At 46.1% G+C, this 16,109-nt stretch overlaps 1 protein-coding gene across 2 annotated transcripts in view; it reads right to left on the reverse strand.

Moving 5' to 3' along the window:
* Positions 1-15,582, reverse strand: part of LOC147452874 (Amino acid dehydrogenase family protein) — an 88,612-nt gene extending 73,030 nt beyond the window's left edge. The window contains exons 1-6 of one of the 2 annotated variants that reach the window (XM_086518457.1): positions 14,341-15,582; positions 7,940-8,069; positions 7,658-7,859; positions 7,486-7,572; positions 7,351-7,410; positions 7,175-7,261 (exon numbers count right to left, since the gene is read on the reverse strand). In XM_086518457.1, coding sequence (XP_086374583.1) covers positions 7,175-7,261; positions 7,351-7,410; positions 7,486-7,572; positions 7,658-7,859; positions 7,940-8,069; positions 14,341-14,593 — 819 coding nt within the window. In that variant the 5' untranslated portion in view covers positions 14,594-15,582. The remainder of the gene's footprint in view (positions 1-7,174; positions 7,262-7,350; positions 7,411-7,485; positions 7,573-7,657; positions 7,860-7,939; positions 8,070-14,340) is intronic. The other variant, XM_086518458.1, reaches the window with a different exon arrangement.
* Between the last annotated feature and the right edge of the window lie 527 nt (positions 15,583-16,109).

Below are 16,109 nucleotides of genomic sequence, written 5' to 3' on the forward strand. Positions count from 1 at the left end.
GGCCCGAGCCAAGGTGGCTTGGTCGGTCATCACACTTCCTTGTTCTCAGGGAGGGCTTGGGATCATTGATCCTGCACAGCAGAGCAGAGCCCTTCTTGGGAAGTTCGTCATCAGAGGACTTCTTCCAGGCGAGGAGCCCTGGAAGGAGTTCTTGTTGCAGAGGCTTCGTGCCAGGGTGCCTCAGTCAGGAGGCCCTTGGCAACCTTCGACCAGATGGATCTTTACAGAGTTGCGCCGAGTTGGTTTGAGCAGGAGACTGGAGGACCGATTCGCTGTGAGTTTGCTTCGTTCTTGGGAGCTATTGCGGCGTGGCCTAGAGCAGCGACAGCCGACGTGCACGGAGGAGCGCCTACGGCAGCCCCTTGTCTGGAACCCCATGGTTAGCACTCAGAGAGGCCACTTGGTTGGAAGTAGGCCTCATGTTTCTTGGGGTCCCATGGCAGCAGGTCCAGCGCGCTCTCTAGGTGACTGGCTAGAGTTCACAGGTTTGTCAGAGGAGGTGCAGGTTGTCCAGCTACAGGGCATGAGAGGGGTTCAGAGCATGTGTCAGGACATCTCAGAGTCAGTTCCAGCTGATTGGCTCACGCCTCTCGAGCCAGTAGCACCCCGGTGGATGGGAGCCTTCACACGACTGGAGGTTCTCATTTCAGTCAGGGCTTGCTCAGAGACTGTCCCAGCCCTGTTCTTCGAGCTTCAGGGTGGGGGACGATTACAGAGAGTTGCAGTAGAGGCCCCGCAGGTAGCAGAGTGTTGTTTTTAGAGGATCCGAGTTGTGGGCATCTGTGGGAGGACTTGCGTCATAGACCCTGACCCAGCAGCTCTTGAGACAGGACACTGGAGGCTATGGGCTTGGGAGTGCTGTCCACTGGCACGAGTACAGTGGGATCCTAGTGAGTGGCTTTGGAGGGACCCATTCTCTTCTGCAGACCGCCCAGGAGTCCCTTTCTTTCAGTACACTGTTCGGCTTGGACGTCATATACTTGCAGCACAGGAGAGGCCCGCCCCACTGCAGCACGTCATTGGCAGGAGGAGGGTCTCACTGTTGAGTTCTTGGCAGCTTTTTGGCAGAGGCTGTGGGACTCCAGACAGCCGAGGTGCGTCACCTTGTTCCAGTGGTTGGTTGCACACAGAGCCACAGCAGTAGGGAGCTGGCTTGTACATAGTGGTCTCTCGGCCGCATGTACAGCCTGTGACCAGTTGGTGGAGAGTCAGCGACACTGTCTTTGGGACTGTCCCTCGGCCCAGCAGGTGTGGCTACGAGTTCTTCGGCTGATGCCTGCCCTCTCCACGGCTCGACAGTACACTTGGGGGGCAGCGGCTTGGTCCACCCTCACGGGCCCGGCACTTCAGTTTGAGCTATCTTCCACCAGCAGGATGATAGTGATACAGGGGGGTCGACCTACACTCCAGCCTGCTACAGACCTTACTCCACAGGAGTGGAGCAGTGAGAGAGCGGAGTGTTGGGAGCTCATCAGCGGCCTAGCTCTCTGGTTCATCTGGCGGGCCCGTTGTTTCCTCATCTTTGAGGCTCGCCTTGTACCACCAGCAGAGACTGTTCGTGACTTTTGGCTAGAGCTGATCCATACTCTCAGAGGACAGCTTGAGGGACTACAGGGCAGCTCCGACCGCATGCGGGAGCGCCGCGAGGCTTTCCTTCGACTCTGGCGCCCTGGGCCGTTTTACTCCATGGTCCAGGGGGTGCTCAGATGGCACTACTGTCCACCTGTGTGGCTTTTCCCTCCTCCCATCTCTTGATTTAGCCCCATTGTATATATGCTGTTTTTTCATTGGGAGAGTCTCCCCATCATGTTTGTTGTAGCCCTCTCTTGCAGAGGTGGATGTAGCCCTATGGGCAGCTTTCATTAACTAATAGAAGGATCTTTTTCTTGAAAAAAAAAGAGGTGGTTGATACACGGATTTCTCAGCTTTTGGACGCGCAGAACAAAGTTGAAAAGCACGACAAAAAACAGAAAAAAGGAACTGACTTCCAGGGTTATTTGGGTCGTCAATCTGCTTTTGCCTTGGCAAGAAAGCAGAAAAAGCATGTGAGATTTGAAGGAGTATCCAATTCTTCTTCTTCTTCTTCTGACAGTTCTTCTAGTTCTTTTGACTAGAGCGAAGAAGACATAAAAGGGAAAAGGCGAAGCAAAAAGCAAAGCTTCAGAAAAGGCAAGAAAAAGGCAAAGAAGCCTAGATTTCACCCAGTTTCTGACAGTTTTACAGAGGACTCGTCTTAAGACAGTTCGGACTCCGATGATCACAGATTCTATGCAAAGAAGAAGAATTTCTATAAAGCCAACCAGTATGACTTTCTGGAGGATAAAAGCAAGAAAGTCCGAGAGTTTAAAGAAGGTGGACAATCAATTGAATTTGACACGTTTTTTGGATTTCGAGATGCTTCGAAGGCTTTGGCCTTCATATAGCAGTTTGACATAGCTTTCTCTGTAGGACATTACTCAGAGCACTCCAAGATTCGGAGGGCTACCTCTTACTTCAAGGGAAATGCTCGAACTTGGTGGTCCACTCTGCTACTGAACAAGAAAGCAAATTTAAAAGGCTTTTTATTTCTTCTTGGTTGACTCGGGAGTACGAACGCGACATACGAACTGCTTGGAACCATCTTCGGATGACCAAGAAAGATTCATTGGACGCATATTGCGAGAGATTCTGGAGCTCTTTTCTACCAGCCTCTTCATTTAAGAAGATCTCATTCAAAGAACAGATTGAGCGGTTTACCTTGGGACTTTCTACAGAGATCTGAGGTCACTGCTTTCAGCAAAAGTCAGATTTCATTCAGGAACTGATGAGTCATGCGCAAAACCAACGTTTCAAGACAGCAGAAATCCAACATTTTGCAGCAGTATACATCAGCAATTACAGTAGTTCAATCAGCACATAAAGCCTTCAAATCAGTGTTTTACCAACCAGCATTCAGTAGCATCGTCGTCGCTCTCCTCGTCGCCATCGAGTCCAACCTAGACCCACCTGCATCATCATCTTGTACCAGATTTGTGCAATCAATAGTATAGACTTCTCTCGCCATCGAGAGAAGGGCCTTCGGAGGAGGGTTTGACAACCTTCTGGTGTCGTATTCTTCTCTCTCTACCTCTCAGTCTCAGCACCTTCATTCACAGTGTTTATCCACTTTGTTTGTGATCACTTGCACTCTCTCATTAAAGGACGGAAGGCTCTCCCTTCCCTAAGTAAAGGAACCTTGAGCACAGTTTGGAGCACAGTTCAACATTCATTTCCGCTGCACCTTACATTGACCTACAGGGATTTTGCGTCGTTATGCTGGCAAGATTGGGTCAAAAACCTGCAATTACAGCCATGGACGGATCTGGACAGCTTGGTGGGAGTTAGGTGAAAGTGATCGGATCGTTTCTTTGCATTAAGAATAAATACCGAAAGGGGCGCCAGTCTTTGGGACCAACAGGTGTCGGCGTCTGCTTGGTAGCGCTCTAGCTTCCAAGCCATGTGTGTTTGAAGTGTCAATTCCCGTTACAAGTTTTTATTTGCAAAGTTTCTTTGTGTCCTAAAGTCTAAAGTAAAGTTTCGGGTGAAAGCCAAAGTCTACCGCCCTACGGGCCGGTTTGGGATGATAAAAGCGTGCTAACAACACAAGATTATCAATCGCATGCAATCGAGGAAGTTTGCGATTTAATGAGGGGGTATGTCACGAGAACGTGGCAACTGCTAATTATTGTCACGAGGACGCGGCGATTGGCAACCTAAGTTGTTGGTTTCTTTCTGATGATTTTTATTTGATTTTTGGGACCCTCTTTTTGAAGTCACAAATAGCCGGACATTGCGTGGCCAGTGTGAAATGATCAACGGCCGAGAGTTTCACCCGCAGTTGGGAAAGGCAAGTCGCCACGAGATGGTCAGGCCAAAATGGCACTGGAATCCAAGCAGTAAAAGGGTGTCTAGGTTCGGTTCAAAGTCATTTAGGCCCCTTGGCTGCACTCTTAAGTCGGTAGGTACTAGGAATTAACTCTACAAAGGCAACTGGACACATGGAGGCCCTACAGCAATTTGCCACTTTCAGTCAGAAGAGGGGGCGTCCAAATTGAGAGAAAACACTTATTTGCAGCTCATTGTGCTTTACAGTGTGTGGGTGAGTAGTGGGTGCAGGTGATCACAGCTTTAATGGAAAGCTTACCCTCTCCCTTGTCTCATGCAACGCGATAACGTGCTCTCACGTATCTCTATCTCCCCTTTGGCACATATGGTAATGCCCCACTAGATGGACTACTCAGTTGACCATGTATAGTTCTGAGAGTTTATGCCCGTTTGCCATGGCAAGAGCCTTCTGAACAGGAATCGGATTATCTAATTGCTAATCCCCACAAGTACGCACAGTTCCATCGCAAAGGATTGCGAAATCGGAGAGTTTTCTCGCGTGAAAACTCGTCCGATTTGAACGGGAACTGTCCCATTGCGTACGAAAGCATCTGAGACACACGTAGAAGTGTTCGCTCCGTTCAAAACGGTCCAAAACAGAGTATTACAGCCTGCTCTGTTTTTCTGCAAGTTTAGGGTATCTCACCTAAACTACAGGGAATTGCCAAAGGAGCCTCGGAACGTAAAGAGCTTGCCGGTCTGTCATCCCATCTAGCCCAACCAATGTGAGTCCTCTCACCTAGCTGACGGCCTACTCCATCTGTCACATATGCATTCCATACAAGTGGCTGCCTCGCTACCTCCTCGACAGAAGAAGGGCAGGTGTCGGATCAAAGCAAGACGTAAGTCCTTCTAAATCTGTAGCAAGCAGTGCATAAATGGTGACAAATGGGACGTATTTAAGGGTGCATCGTGAAGATGAATCTGATGGTCGGGCGCCAGACACCGGCAGCATCTAGAGATCCAAAATGAGGAGAGGTATGTGACAAAGCATGATGCAAAAACTGTTTCCAAGGCTTTACCCTTGGAAACAATCTGAGTACTATGAGCTTCACAAGCAGTACCTTGCTCTGCATCTCTCTCGATCAATAATCCCCAATCCTCCCTTCTCTTTAGGCAAAATGACTATGTCACAATGGACTCTTCTCTCTCTCTCTCTCTCTCTCTTTTTTTTTTTTTTTGGAAAAATCAGGGCTGTATATTACTGAGTACAATATAATCCCTAGCGGATGCCAAAAAAGCCTATCACGTGGGGTGTACAAGCTGAATGTAAGGGTGATAGCCACTATAGTGACAACTCTACTAGAACAATCTCATGGTGGTCTATATGATGAGTGGAGGAGAAACCACTGAGGAGGTGCATAATGCCATGTAATCTGTCCACCTGTAAGTGTGAAGAAGAGTCAAGCCCAACGTCGAAGGAAGTCAAATCGACGAGCCTCTGCTGCTCTAGATGTACCTGAGGAAGAATCCCACTGACAAATGAGGGTGTGAATGATGTCCAGCCAAATGGCTGTGAGGGTATCCGGAAGGAGCTGTGGAGCCGCACTGAGAATGTGAAGACAACGAGCTCTCCAAACATTCCATAGTGCAATGCTAGTGATAACTGAGAAAATTTCATCACGTGTCTGAGGATCCCCCTGCCAAGCAATCTGTGGTAACATAGCCAAAGTCCCTCGCCGATAACCAGTCGAGTTAAGCATAAGAGTTGGATCTGTGTCTGAGCCCTCATAGAAAAGATGCGGTCCGGGCATCGGCATCAACCAGGAGACAGATCCCCAAGTGAGAAATCCATGCTGAACACCAGCTCTGCTAAGTAAAGAGCAAACTGCTAGCCACACTACATGAGAAGACCAGCATGACCAAAGACAGTGTGCAGGTGACTCAAGGAGTCGCAAAGGACAGCGAGTACATAACGGATCATGACCCATAGAAGCTAGCCAAGTCCCAACTGGAAGTCCTGCATGTGCAATCATCCACATGAAAAAAGAAATACGACGAGCCACATGTAAATCCCAGATGGCTGACCAAAACTGCTGTAGATAGGCATGGGAGAGACCTGAATGTAACCAGAAACGCATACGAGTGGGCTGCTCTGTGTGCTGTCTCATCAATGCGAATCTTCCAATTCTAACAGTGTACTCAAAGAATGATACATGTGCACCGGTGGGGTTAGGGTGAGGCCAATGCCACTCTCCTGGGTCCCAATAAAGCTGAGATAGGGCACGACCCTCCCACACCCAAAGCCTCCAAAGTGCAGCATCAGCGGAAGTGAAACGGGGGTCAACACAACGACGCTTCCCGCGAGAGCCAACTACTCGTATGGCCTCCCATCGAGCGCCGCTGTAGAGAAGGTGCGAAGAGGTGGTAGCATATGTCAATCGAGCATGCATCCCCGGAGAGTAGTCAGTCTCAACTGTGAACAGCATGGTGTCAAAACGAACTAATAAGAGAGTGCTCTGAACAAAGAGGCCTTCCCAGCCACAATGTGGAGGCATCTGAACCGTGCCTCGCATGACTGCGTCCCAGTGTGAAGGAATAACGGAGTCAATCTCAAGCAGCCTGTCTGTTACCCCGCGACCAATGTCATAATGTTCTGCCACAAAATCTGCATCCAGCATACGTGTCTCATGAAACAACCGCATAGAGGTAGCAGGGCCAGTGTCCCAAGCAACCCAATCAATGTGAGTCCTCTCTCCAAGCTGACGGGGTGGATTAACTGAAGAATCAAGAACTGCATCATTCCAAATGAGAGGTTGACGTTCAATCTCTTCACGGCATGAGGGAGGTGAGCGAATGATAGCTCGCCGCATGGATACCCAAATCTGAAGGAGTGAGCGGATGAAGGGTGAGAGAGTGTTGGTGCACAAGGGGGCATCTGTAAAGAGAAAACGATACCCTGTTTGCCAAGATGGCCATCTCTAGTGCTGAGACATGGAGTCGCTGTGGAAAGAGCGGCCTGAAGAAGCATCTTCCAAGGTTCTTGGCCGGGAAAGAGACCCCGAACAATAAGCTTGGTAAGAAGGGCGCGGCTCTGTAATTCTCGATCAATAATGCCAAGGCCGCCTGCTGACCTAGGACGAATAATCGTGGACCAGCAAACTCGAGCACGAGTATCAGTAGTCCCATCTGTGCCACTTCTCTCTCTCTCTCTCTCTCTCTCTCTCTCTCTCTCTCTCTCTCTCTCTCTCTCTCTCTCTCTCTTCGCAACACGAAAAAGGAAGAAAAAAACTCACATTGCCAAGCAAACCTCATTAAAACTTCAAATTACCTCATGACGACCACTAAGGCGCTTGTATTGACCAAATAGGTATGAGATCTCCCGTGGGCCAACTCCAATGTCTTCAGAGGGGTAATCCTGAACCCAACATACCTTGTTATAATAGCCAAACTTGAAGAAACGGGATGAAATGACATCCTGAAAATAATAATGTCTTTGTTGAGCACCTTGGAGGGTCCAAGGTAGCTATACAGCTCTTGCATATAGCTCTGGCAAAACCGCATTACCTAGATTTCACACATGTTTGTTAATTGTGTAGACTGGCAACCACAAACTTCATACATTTAGAAGATATTAAGCACCTCATTTTCAGTCTTCCCTTTTGGATCAAAATCACTTCCACCACCAGCACCACCTAGTCCATATGATGCCAGAGCATTTTTCATGGTCTGCAGGAAGAACCACAACATGGTTTGATAAGCAAATAAAACTCTGAGAGGCAAGAAAACAGGTTATAGATTTGCCAACATTTACCTGCTCAAACCCTAGTACTTTCATCATCCCTAAATATACATTGGGGTGGAATCTTATACCGCCTCTGTATGGTCCCAAAGCCTGATTAAACTGCACTCTAAAGCCACGGTTGATGTGAGCCTCTCCTTTGTCATCGACCCAAGGAACTCTGAACATAATGATACGTTCAGGTTCCAAAAACCTCTCCAACACTTGCACGTACCTAGAAATAACAAGAGAACTCTAAGATACAGAAACATAGCCAAACAGTATCATCCAAAATTAAGGGCTGGAAAATCATACTGTGGATACTTCGCCAGAACTGGTTCCAGGCAATGCACCACTTCTTGCACAGCCTGCACATACTCTACTTCATGAGGATCCCTTCTAATGACTGCTTCAACGACTGATTCTGTACTTTTTGACAAAAGTGCTTCGGAGACAAATCCACCAATACCATGTGATAACAACAGTACAACAACAAACTATCAGTACATCAATCTAAGAGAGCATAAAACAGTATGGCAGATGGCAGAAACTAAAGGTAGTTTCTGGGTAGAAGCTTGAAATTAACCACAAAATTTCTACAATTGTTAAAATGTGCAAATAAAGAGGTTATTAATATATGCCGCATTGAGAGTCATATACAAATCGTAAGCTTTGAATTGCTACTTACTTTCGATAACTTCCAAAGCTTAGTAGTATGTTTCTTAGTAATATTATCAAAATCCTCTTACCTTCCGTTTCAGACCTCCATGGTACCAACAGCATGAGCGTCTTGAAGCAACCTTCAGCTGGCGTAGAGAAATGATTGAGCACAAGTGCTCCCACCATTCAATGTAAACCTTCATTTTTTTTCCATTTGCATTGGCCTACTCACACTAACATTAAGCCCAAGAATATTTGTCTGTGTGTTAATCCAATCACATGCCAAAATTCTCCTTAAAAACAGGTGCAACTTATAATTTCATGATAGCAATGTCGACAGGGTGGTCTCGAACTGTCACGTACCTTTCGTCGTTTTGTTCATGTATGAAGACGTACGGTACTCATCGAACTAGAAATTTTATGTCGTACGAAGTCGTTACGTATGTTCAAAAATAAAAACACGCATGGGGCAAGCTTCATGGAGAGCTTGCTTGAAATTGAGAGGCTAGAGCTTCATGAAGATTCAAGAGGATGATTGCTTGAGAGCTATGAGGAGGAACAGAGAGCTTGAGAGGGTAGAGCAAATTGCAATTTCTCACAACTCATGAGAGAGCTTGAGAATGACTCATGAGCTAGAGCCCTGAGTTGAAACTTAATGGAGAAGAAGAGAAAGAGGGCATCCTTACATAGATTTAGAGTGTAGACACTTGCCCGAGAGAGAGAGAGAGAGAGAGAGAGAGAGAGAGAGAGAATGGTCCATGGAATGTTCAATGTACATTTGGTATCCAAGGTTGAAGGAACCAATGCAATGAGAGAGAGAGAGAGAGAGAGAGAGAGAGAGAGAGAGAGAGAGAGATGAGGCTAATTTGCTAAAGGCATGTGGGAGATGGGGGGGGAGGGGGGGTTGAAGGAAAGAAATCCTAAGCTAGGTGGGAGAGTTAAACGGTCAACTATCCATTTGACTGGGAGGGGGGAGGGGGGGGTTGAAGGAAAGAAATCCTAAGCTAGGTGGGAGGCATCCAATGCCAAAAAGGCAGCCCAAAACGTCTCCGAAAAAAAGCGCAGTCAAACGGTCAACTATTCGCCAAATCTGGCCAATCAAACGGACGCCAAATCTGTCATCAAACGAACGCCAAATCTATCGAACGCAACGCCATCGGACGTGACAGGATGGATCGATCCATCCGTCGAGCGAGAACAACCCTGAATGTCGATGTCATCATAAGGGGTATGTAACAATTGTCAATACCTCATCATGCAATGTTGCCTAGATACTATACAGAATAACTAAAATCATTGTTGCCCAAATACCGATCCATTGACATATATATACGTGCACATAATTGCATTGTCTTATTCCAACAATGTAAGGTGCAACGGAAGTGAATGTTGAACTTTGCTCAACATGAGTGCTCCGAACTGTGCTCAAGGGTTCCTTTTACTTACGGAAGGGAGAGCCTTCCGTTCCTTTAGTGAGAGAGTGCAATGGACACAAACAAAGTGATGAACATTGTGAATGAAGGTGCATGAGACTGAGAGATAGAAAGAGAAGAATACGACACAAGAATGTTGTCAAACCCTCCTCCGAAGGCCCCACTCTCTATGGCGAGAGCGGTCTACTATTGATTGCACAAATCTCTACAATACTTGGACTTGTCGACGATGTCGACGCGACGATGAGGACGACGACGAGACGGGCTGAATCTAAAAATGCTAATGGCTGAAATCTGCAAATCTTTATCTGCTGAATTCTGACTCTATGTCGGTGATGATGTCGATGGCGACGATGCAACGACAACACGCTGAAAACGCAGATGCTGAAATTTGCGTTTTCCTGGCTGAAACTGCAAACTGCGCTGGATCTGACCGTGCGGCGAGGATTTGCTGCGGGAAGGTGAGATCTACGAGGTTTGGGGATTCTACTGCGGAAACTGACTGCTGCAAACTGAAAACGCTGAGTCTAGGGCTGATTCCGTCGCGAAGATCTGCAAAAACGCTGAGGTTGATCTGCAAACCAAAAACGCTAGGGCCTGAATTCTTGTCCTTGTTGCAAAAATGCTAGGGATCTACCGTACTGCTATTGTCGGGCTGCTCTACAATGCAAAAACACCAAGGCTGATCTGGGTACTGCTGTCGCCAGGAAACTGCAAGTGCAAAACGCTAGCTGATTTGTCTTCTGTTGAAAACGCTAGGCCTCGCCTGCTGCAAAACGCTAGGGTTCCTCTGTTGGGAGTCCTCTTGAGAAGGTGCCTGTTGAGCAAGTACTCCCGCTGCCTCTTCTGCCAGAAAGTGCGAGCGCTAGGTTTCTATATATACAAACTTATGAAATTTGCCCTACCTAGTTCCCAACAAAAGTCACTTAAAAATAATAAGTGAAAAATGTCAAAAATAGGGAAAATAGGTCTATGCATTGTAAAAATGATACTGATGGGTTCTGACTGAAATCTGATGATCATGCTGTGTGCAACCAGAGGATATGCATCTAATCTAAGTGTCTGGACATGCACGGTCTGCGAACAGACTCACAAAAGTGCCAGATCACTTCCTATTCTAGATTGACTTGACTGAACTGAACCCTGGTCATGCTGTAGATTGTCCACATATACATAGGGTTGGATGTGTCACGTGACAAACAAAGTCCAACATTTTTATAACAGTTTATGTAGCTAATATCACAGTATCTTAATTTCCAAACTAAATGCCGAACCAGGAAGCGAGCACTCCAAAGACAATAAATGAAGCTGAATCAAATTTTGAGAGTTGACCAGTTTAGCCATTACAATGGATAAAATGACCCAAGAAACCCAATATAGGATCTTTGAAGACCAGCTTTCCTGCTCTACTTTGAGAGCCAGACCATGTGGACATGTTGTACCGACAGCGGTAGGTTAGTATGCATGTTTTGTCAAAGTAGACGATGCGGAAGTGAACAGAGAGGAGAGAATGTACGAGAGAGAGAGAGAGAGACTCACACCCATCAAGCGGATGCGTCTTTTCGTGCCACTACGCGAGCGGATCCGATGGACCGTCTTCAAGCAAAAATTCGAGATCTCAAGGATGAGAACGCGGAGCTTAAGGCGCGTCTTGCCGCCTTGGAGACGCGTCTCTCCTCCTTGGAAGCACAAAAACAAGCAGATAATAACCACCTCTTCGCCAAGGCAAAATAAGTCGAGCACACCCTTACTACAAGCATCGCCAATCTTGCCACCCCAAGTCCATGAAGCAACCATCGCCATCTCCTCCAAGGTAGAAGAGTGCATGCAAGAACGCCGCCGACAGGAAAGACTAGCACTCTCCGTTCGCATCGGTGGTTTGCCCTCTACTTGGTGGGGGGAGGATGATACCTGCACTTCGACTCTAGCCAATCTCGACCGATCCATTCACCCAATTGGGTTCGACCCCGACACAATCGAGAAGGTTCACCACAACAGTCGCACCAACCAAGGCATTCTTGTCATGAAGAGGCGTGCATCGCGCTTCTACAAGAAGCACGACTCCTCAAGGGCACTAAAATCTGGATCAGTGAGGCTTTAACACCCGCTCAACTTAAAGTCAAGAAGCAAGAGCTTCAAAAAGTACAAGATGCACGAGCAGCAGGCAAATGGGCTGTGTACCGAGGCGGCAAGGCTATCATTGAGGAGTTTCGGGTCCCCAAAACCCCCAAGCCATTTCCCTTACCCACTTTCCCTTCCCCTCCTAAGTGACATATGTCACAATTTTGTTGTATCCACATTTAATTATGCTCTCCATGTACTCTTCTAGTAAGAGCCAGGCAATGTATGTTCTCTTGGTCCCATAGGTCATATTTGATCAAAGGACGATGATGAAATCTCTCTCTCTCTCTCTCTCTCTCTCTCTCTCTCTCTCTCTCTCTCTCTCTCTCTCTCTCTCTCTCTTAAATTGAATTTCAGTGATTTTAAAGTATTTGTTTGTGTGTTGTTATTGATTTTCGAGTTTGGAGTGTCCAAGCCGGTTACAAGTTACATGCCATCTGACATCTTCCTTTGGAGTGCAATTTCTGACAGAGTGGGGTATTTTGAAATGCTTGCCACGGAAACCCTAGCAACGTACAACTTGAATTTTTTTGAGCATCGCTCATCAGGTGTCTTTTCTCGAACCGATACTCTTGGAGACCCAGTGTGATTGCTATACCATGGGACTACCATCACCGCTACGGGAACCATGTCTGTCCAAGCAAGTTTCGACCATTCAAGGGCTTATGGACCATGTTGCGGTTGACTACAACCTTCTGAAGGAATCTAACCCTAACTTTGATGTTGGTCTTAGGATGGAAAGCCAATCGTCTTTTTGAGCTCGATTGACCAAAATGTTTTTTGAGTTTAATTTAGACACTTTTTGAGAATTTGTTTAAGAAATTATTAGAGAATACTGTTTGAAATTTGTTTAAAAATGCATGCTATCTGTTTTGAACCTGTCTTGGTGCCGATTTGAGAATTGTCTAACTCTAGTTTCAATAATTTGTGATTTACTCCCAAATGGAGTATTGAAGAATTGGAGTTTGATAATGTCTGAAACTGAGAACAATGCATACGGGGTTTTGGGGAGCGAGCAAAAGGAGTGTTTTGTTGTATGCTTCAACACCTCATGCTTCAACACCTCGATACGACGCACACCGGGTGTTTGGGGAGCGTTTCGTTGTATGTTGGAAAACCTCAGATCGGGTGTCTGGGGAGCGTTTCATTGTATGCAAGAAAACCTCTAAACAACATAGGCCGAGCGTCTGGGGAGTGTTTAGTCGTATGATTGAAACCTCCAAGCGATGCAGGCTGCGGTCTAGAGAGCATTTGGTTGTATGATGTATTACTCCTCTGAGCTCATGGCCTGGAACTTTTTAGGTTCTTTGCGGGCAAAGGTTCTTTGCGGGCAAAGTGACGAGGTAGTCATTGAGTAGCTTCATACCGCACACCGTCCATCTCGGAGGAGTGCAGCGACGACGTTCGTTGTGTCTTGAAACATGCATATGTGAGCATTTGTGTTGCATTGTGATGTGCCAACCACTGAATATTCTTGATTGGATGAGATTGCCTCGGTATGTAATTTTAATGCATCTAGACACCCATTACAAATCAACGCGGTCTAAGTGTGATGGCTAATTTTGCTACGCCAGACTATCAAGAGCTCCGATCTGGAATGAGCAATCTGATTGTCCCTCGAAATGAACCTCACAGAAACCTTGAAACAAAATCCCTAGTCTAAGCTAAGCATGTAGAATTGATACAAGGTACACCACTTATCTAGGCTACATGCCATTGAATCATGGAAATCCAAAAGGTCCACAGTCTAAGCTAGGCATGGGAAATTGATACAAGGTCCACCAACCTATGATAAGTCCAAGATAAGCTCCATTATAGCATAAGAGAGCCACAAGGTCCATAGCCTAAACTATGAATTGATGCTAGGTCCACCATTTGTGCAAGCTAAGATTCATTGAAGCATAAACAACCACAAGGTCCACAATTTGATCTAAGCATCGAGAATTGATGCAAGATCCACCACTTGTCCAAGTTAAGATCCAATGCTGCTCCATTAAAGCATAGACAGCCGCAAGGTCCACACTCTAAGCTAGACAAATGAAAGAATTGATGCAAGATCCACTACTTGTCCAAGCTAAGCTCCATTGAAGGATAGAGAGCAACAAGGTCTACCAGTTGTCCATGATAAGCTCCATTGAAACAGACAACCACACACATGCTCACACCCCCACACCAAAATACATTAACACCACGCGGACATACACATACACACTTGTATGTGTATTATATTGTGTACATGCAAGTGTGATGCTAGGTTGATCAACGGGATGAAAGGAAGCTATCTGTGTGCGCAAGCACAGATATGTGCGATTACATAAAAAAGCACGAATGTTACAGCAGCAATAACAAACAAAAATGCACAGGACTGAAAATTCACCTAAATTGAACTCTTTGCTCTTCGCATTATTGAAGCAAAGGTGCATTTCAATTGTATAGAAAGAGAGAATATATAGTGCATTAAAAACTGAAAACCAGGGCGCTTAATAATGCTTTTTTGCTCACCTTTTATATAAATGGGTCTCTCTAATGTGGAGATGCTTTTGTCCTTAGAAGCCATTTGCAAACGTAGAGCTTCCTTATGGAGCAAAGAATTGTTGTGCTCTTCAAGAGCACTCATCTGCATGTTTCTGCTGCCCTCATTGCCATAAGGATTCCTGCGATGCTTGCGGCCAAACTCCTTGCAAACAGAGCAAAAAATGCGGTGAGTCCCTTCATGGATGGCGACGTATGCCCATTTGTATGTATCTGCCCACATCCCTCCACTTTTTCACAACCTTCTTTTTTTTTCTTGGTTGCTGACCAAGCTTGGCAAGTTCATCATGATGCCCGGTAACCATAAGAAGGTGCTTTTGCTCATCTGAGTCATCTGGGTGTACACCTACGAGAGCCTGGGCTGCTTGGGAAAAGCTCGGATCATCATCCCCCGGTCCTATCTCAAGGTCAATCTCCTCACTCATCTCTCTCACCATGCTTTGGGGAACTCCTACTAAGCCGTGGCCACGGGCTTGCTGCAGCAAATTCATCTCTTCCAGTGAGGCATTCATCCTCGCTGAGAAAGACATCTCCTCACAAGCACCACTTGAAAGCATTGAAATGGTGATAATTTTACCTAGCTGGAATAAGCGGCACACAGAAACGCCTTCAGTACGGATTATTCACCAGCATAATCCCACAAACTATCATACAGAGCAAGCCTCCAAATGGCTCTCAGAGTATCAGGGCTAATCTTTGCAAACTTCAAAACTCGGACTTGCACTGATATCATCATCGCTCATTGCTGCAAATTTCGCAGATCCAAGTTTCCTGTTGTATGGTAAAGTAGAGAATGCTCTCTTTGCAAGGCTTACAATCAGCAAACAGCATCCCTGCATGGCACACGAGCTTCCTTCTTATTGAGCTTCAAAATGGAGAATCCAGCACAGTACTCCAGCGCAGAAATGCTGAAGAGATCACAAGGCAAGCTAAACCGATCGCACGCGCCGACAATAGTGGCAATCAAGCGGTCAACTTCTTATCGATGCATATAAAGAGGGGTTCTTGGCACGGAACGAGAAGGAGCTGCAAAGAGAAACAGGGGCGAATCCTGCTCACAGGAGGCACAACCGCACGTGGGTTTCGAAAGAAGGCCCTCTCGTAGGCACGCACTCGGGAAATGCGAGTAGAAAAGCAAACCCACCAACACGCAAAATCCCGGCTCTGCTTGCCTCGCAGGAAACATGATGCTATCGCTTCAAGAAAATAATGCTTCCATCGCTCACTTTTTGCTGATAAGCTCCTGTTCCCACTACTGCGTTTGAACTAGTGTTGTATTGAATTAAAGTGAAGCCCAAGACAAACTTGGATGTGCTATGTCTTGACTCAATCTCACACTATGGAGTGCATACTCGTCATTTGTACAAGATTGTGGTGACTAATTGTTGTCATTCAAATTTCAACTAGTCTTGCTTGGTCGGCGTTGTTATAGAACATAAGAGGACATATACAGATTGACATCAAGCATCTAGCACTAAAGTAAACAGGTACAAAGTGCATTGGCAAATTTTTAGAAAATAATTGCATATATGATGATTGATTACCTATATAGCTATCTGTAAAATGGTTTAATTTCATGGCATTGACGAATGTACTAGTGAGAAAACATGTAGCTAGATTAAATTTAAGGAAGCATTGACAAAATTTAAAAAAAAAAGCATCAACATATTATAAAAATCAAACTCCACTACCGACCTGGTAATCACGTACGGGTTTTGTTCAATTGTCCAAGTCGAAGA

Source organism: Adiantum capillus-veneris, chromosome 8 (genome assembly GCF_014529385.1).
Source record: "Adiantum capillus-veneris isolate H3 chromosome 8, ASM1452938v2, whole genome shotgun sequence".
Classification (NCBI taxonomy): domain Eukaryota; kingdom Viridiplantae; phylum Streptophyta; class Polypodiopsida; order Polypodiales; family Pteridaceae; genus Adiantum; species Adiantum capillus-veneris.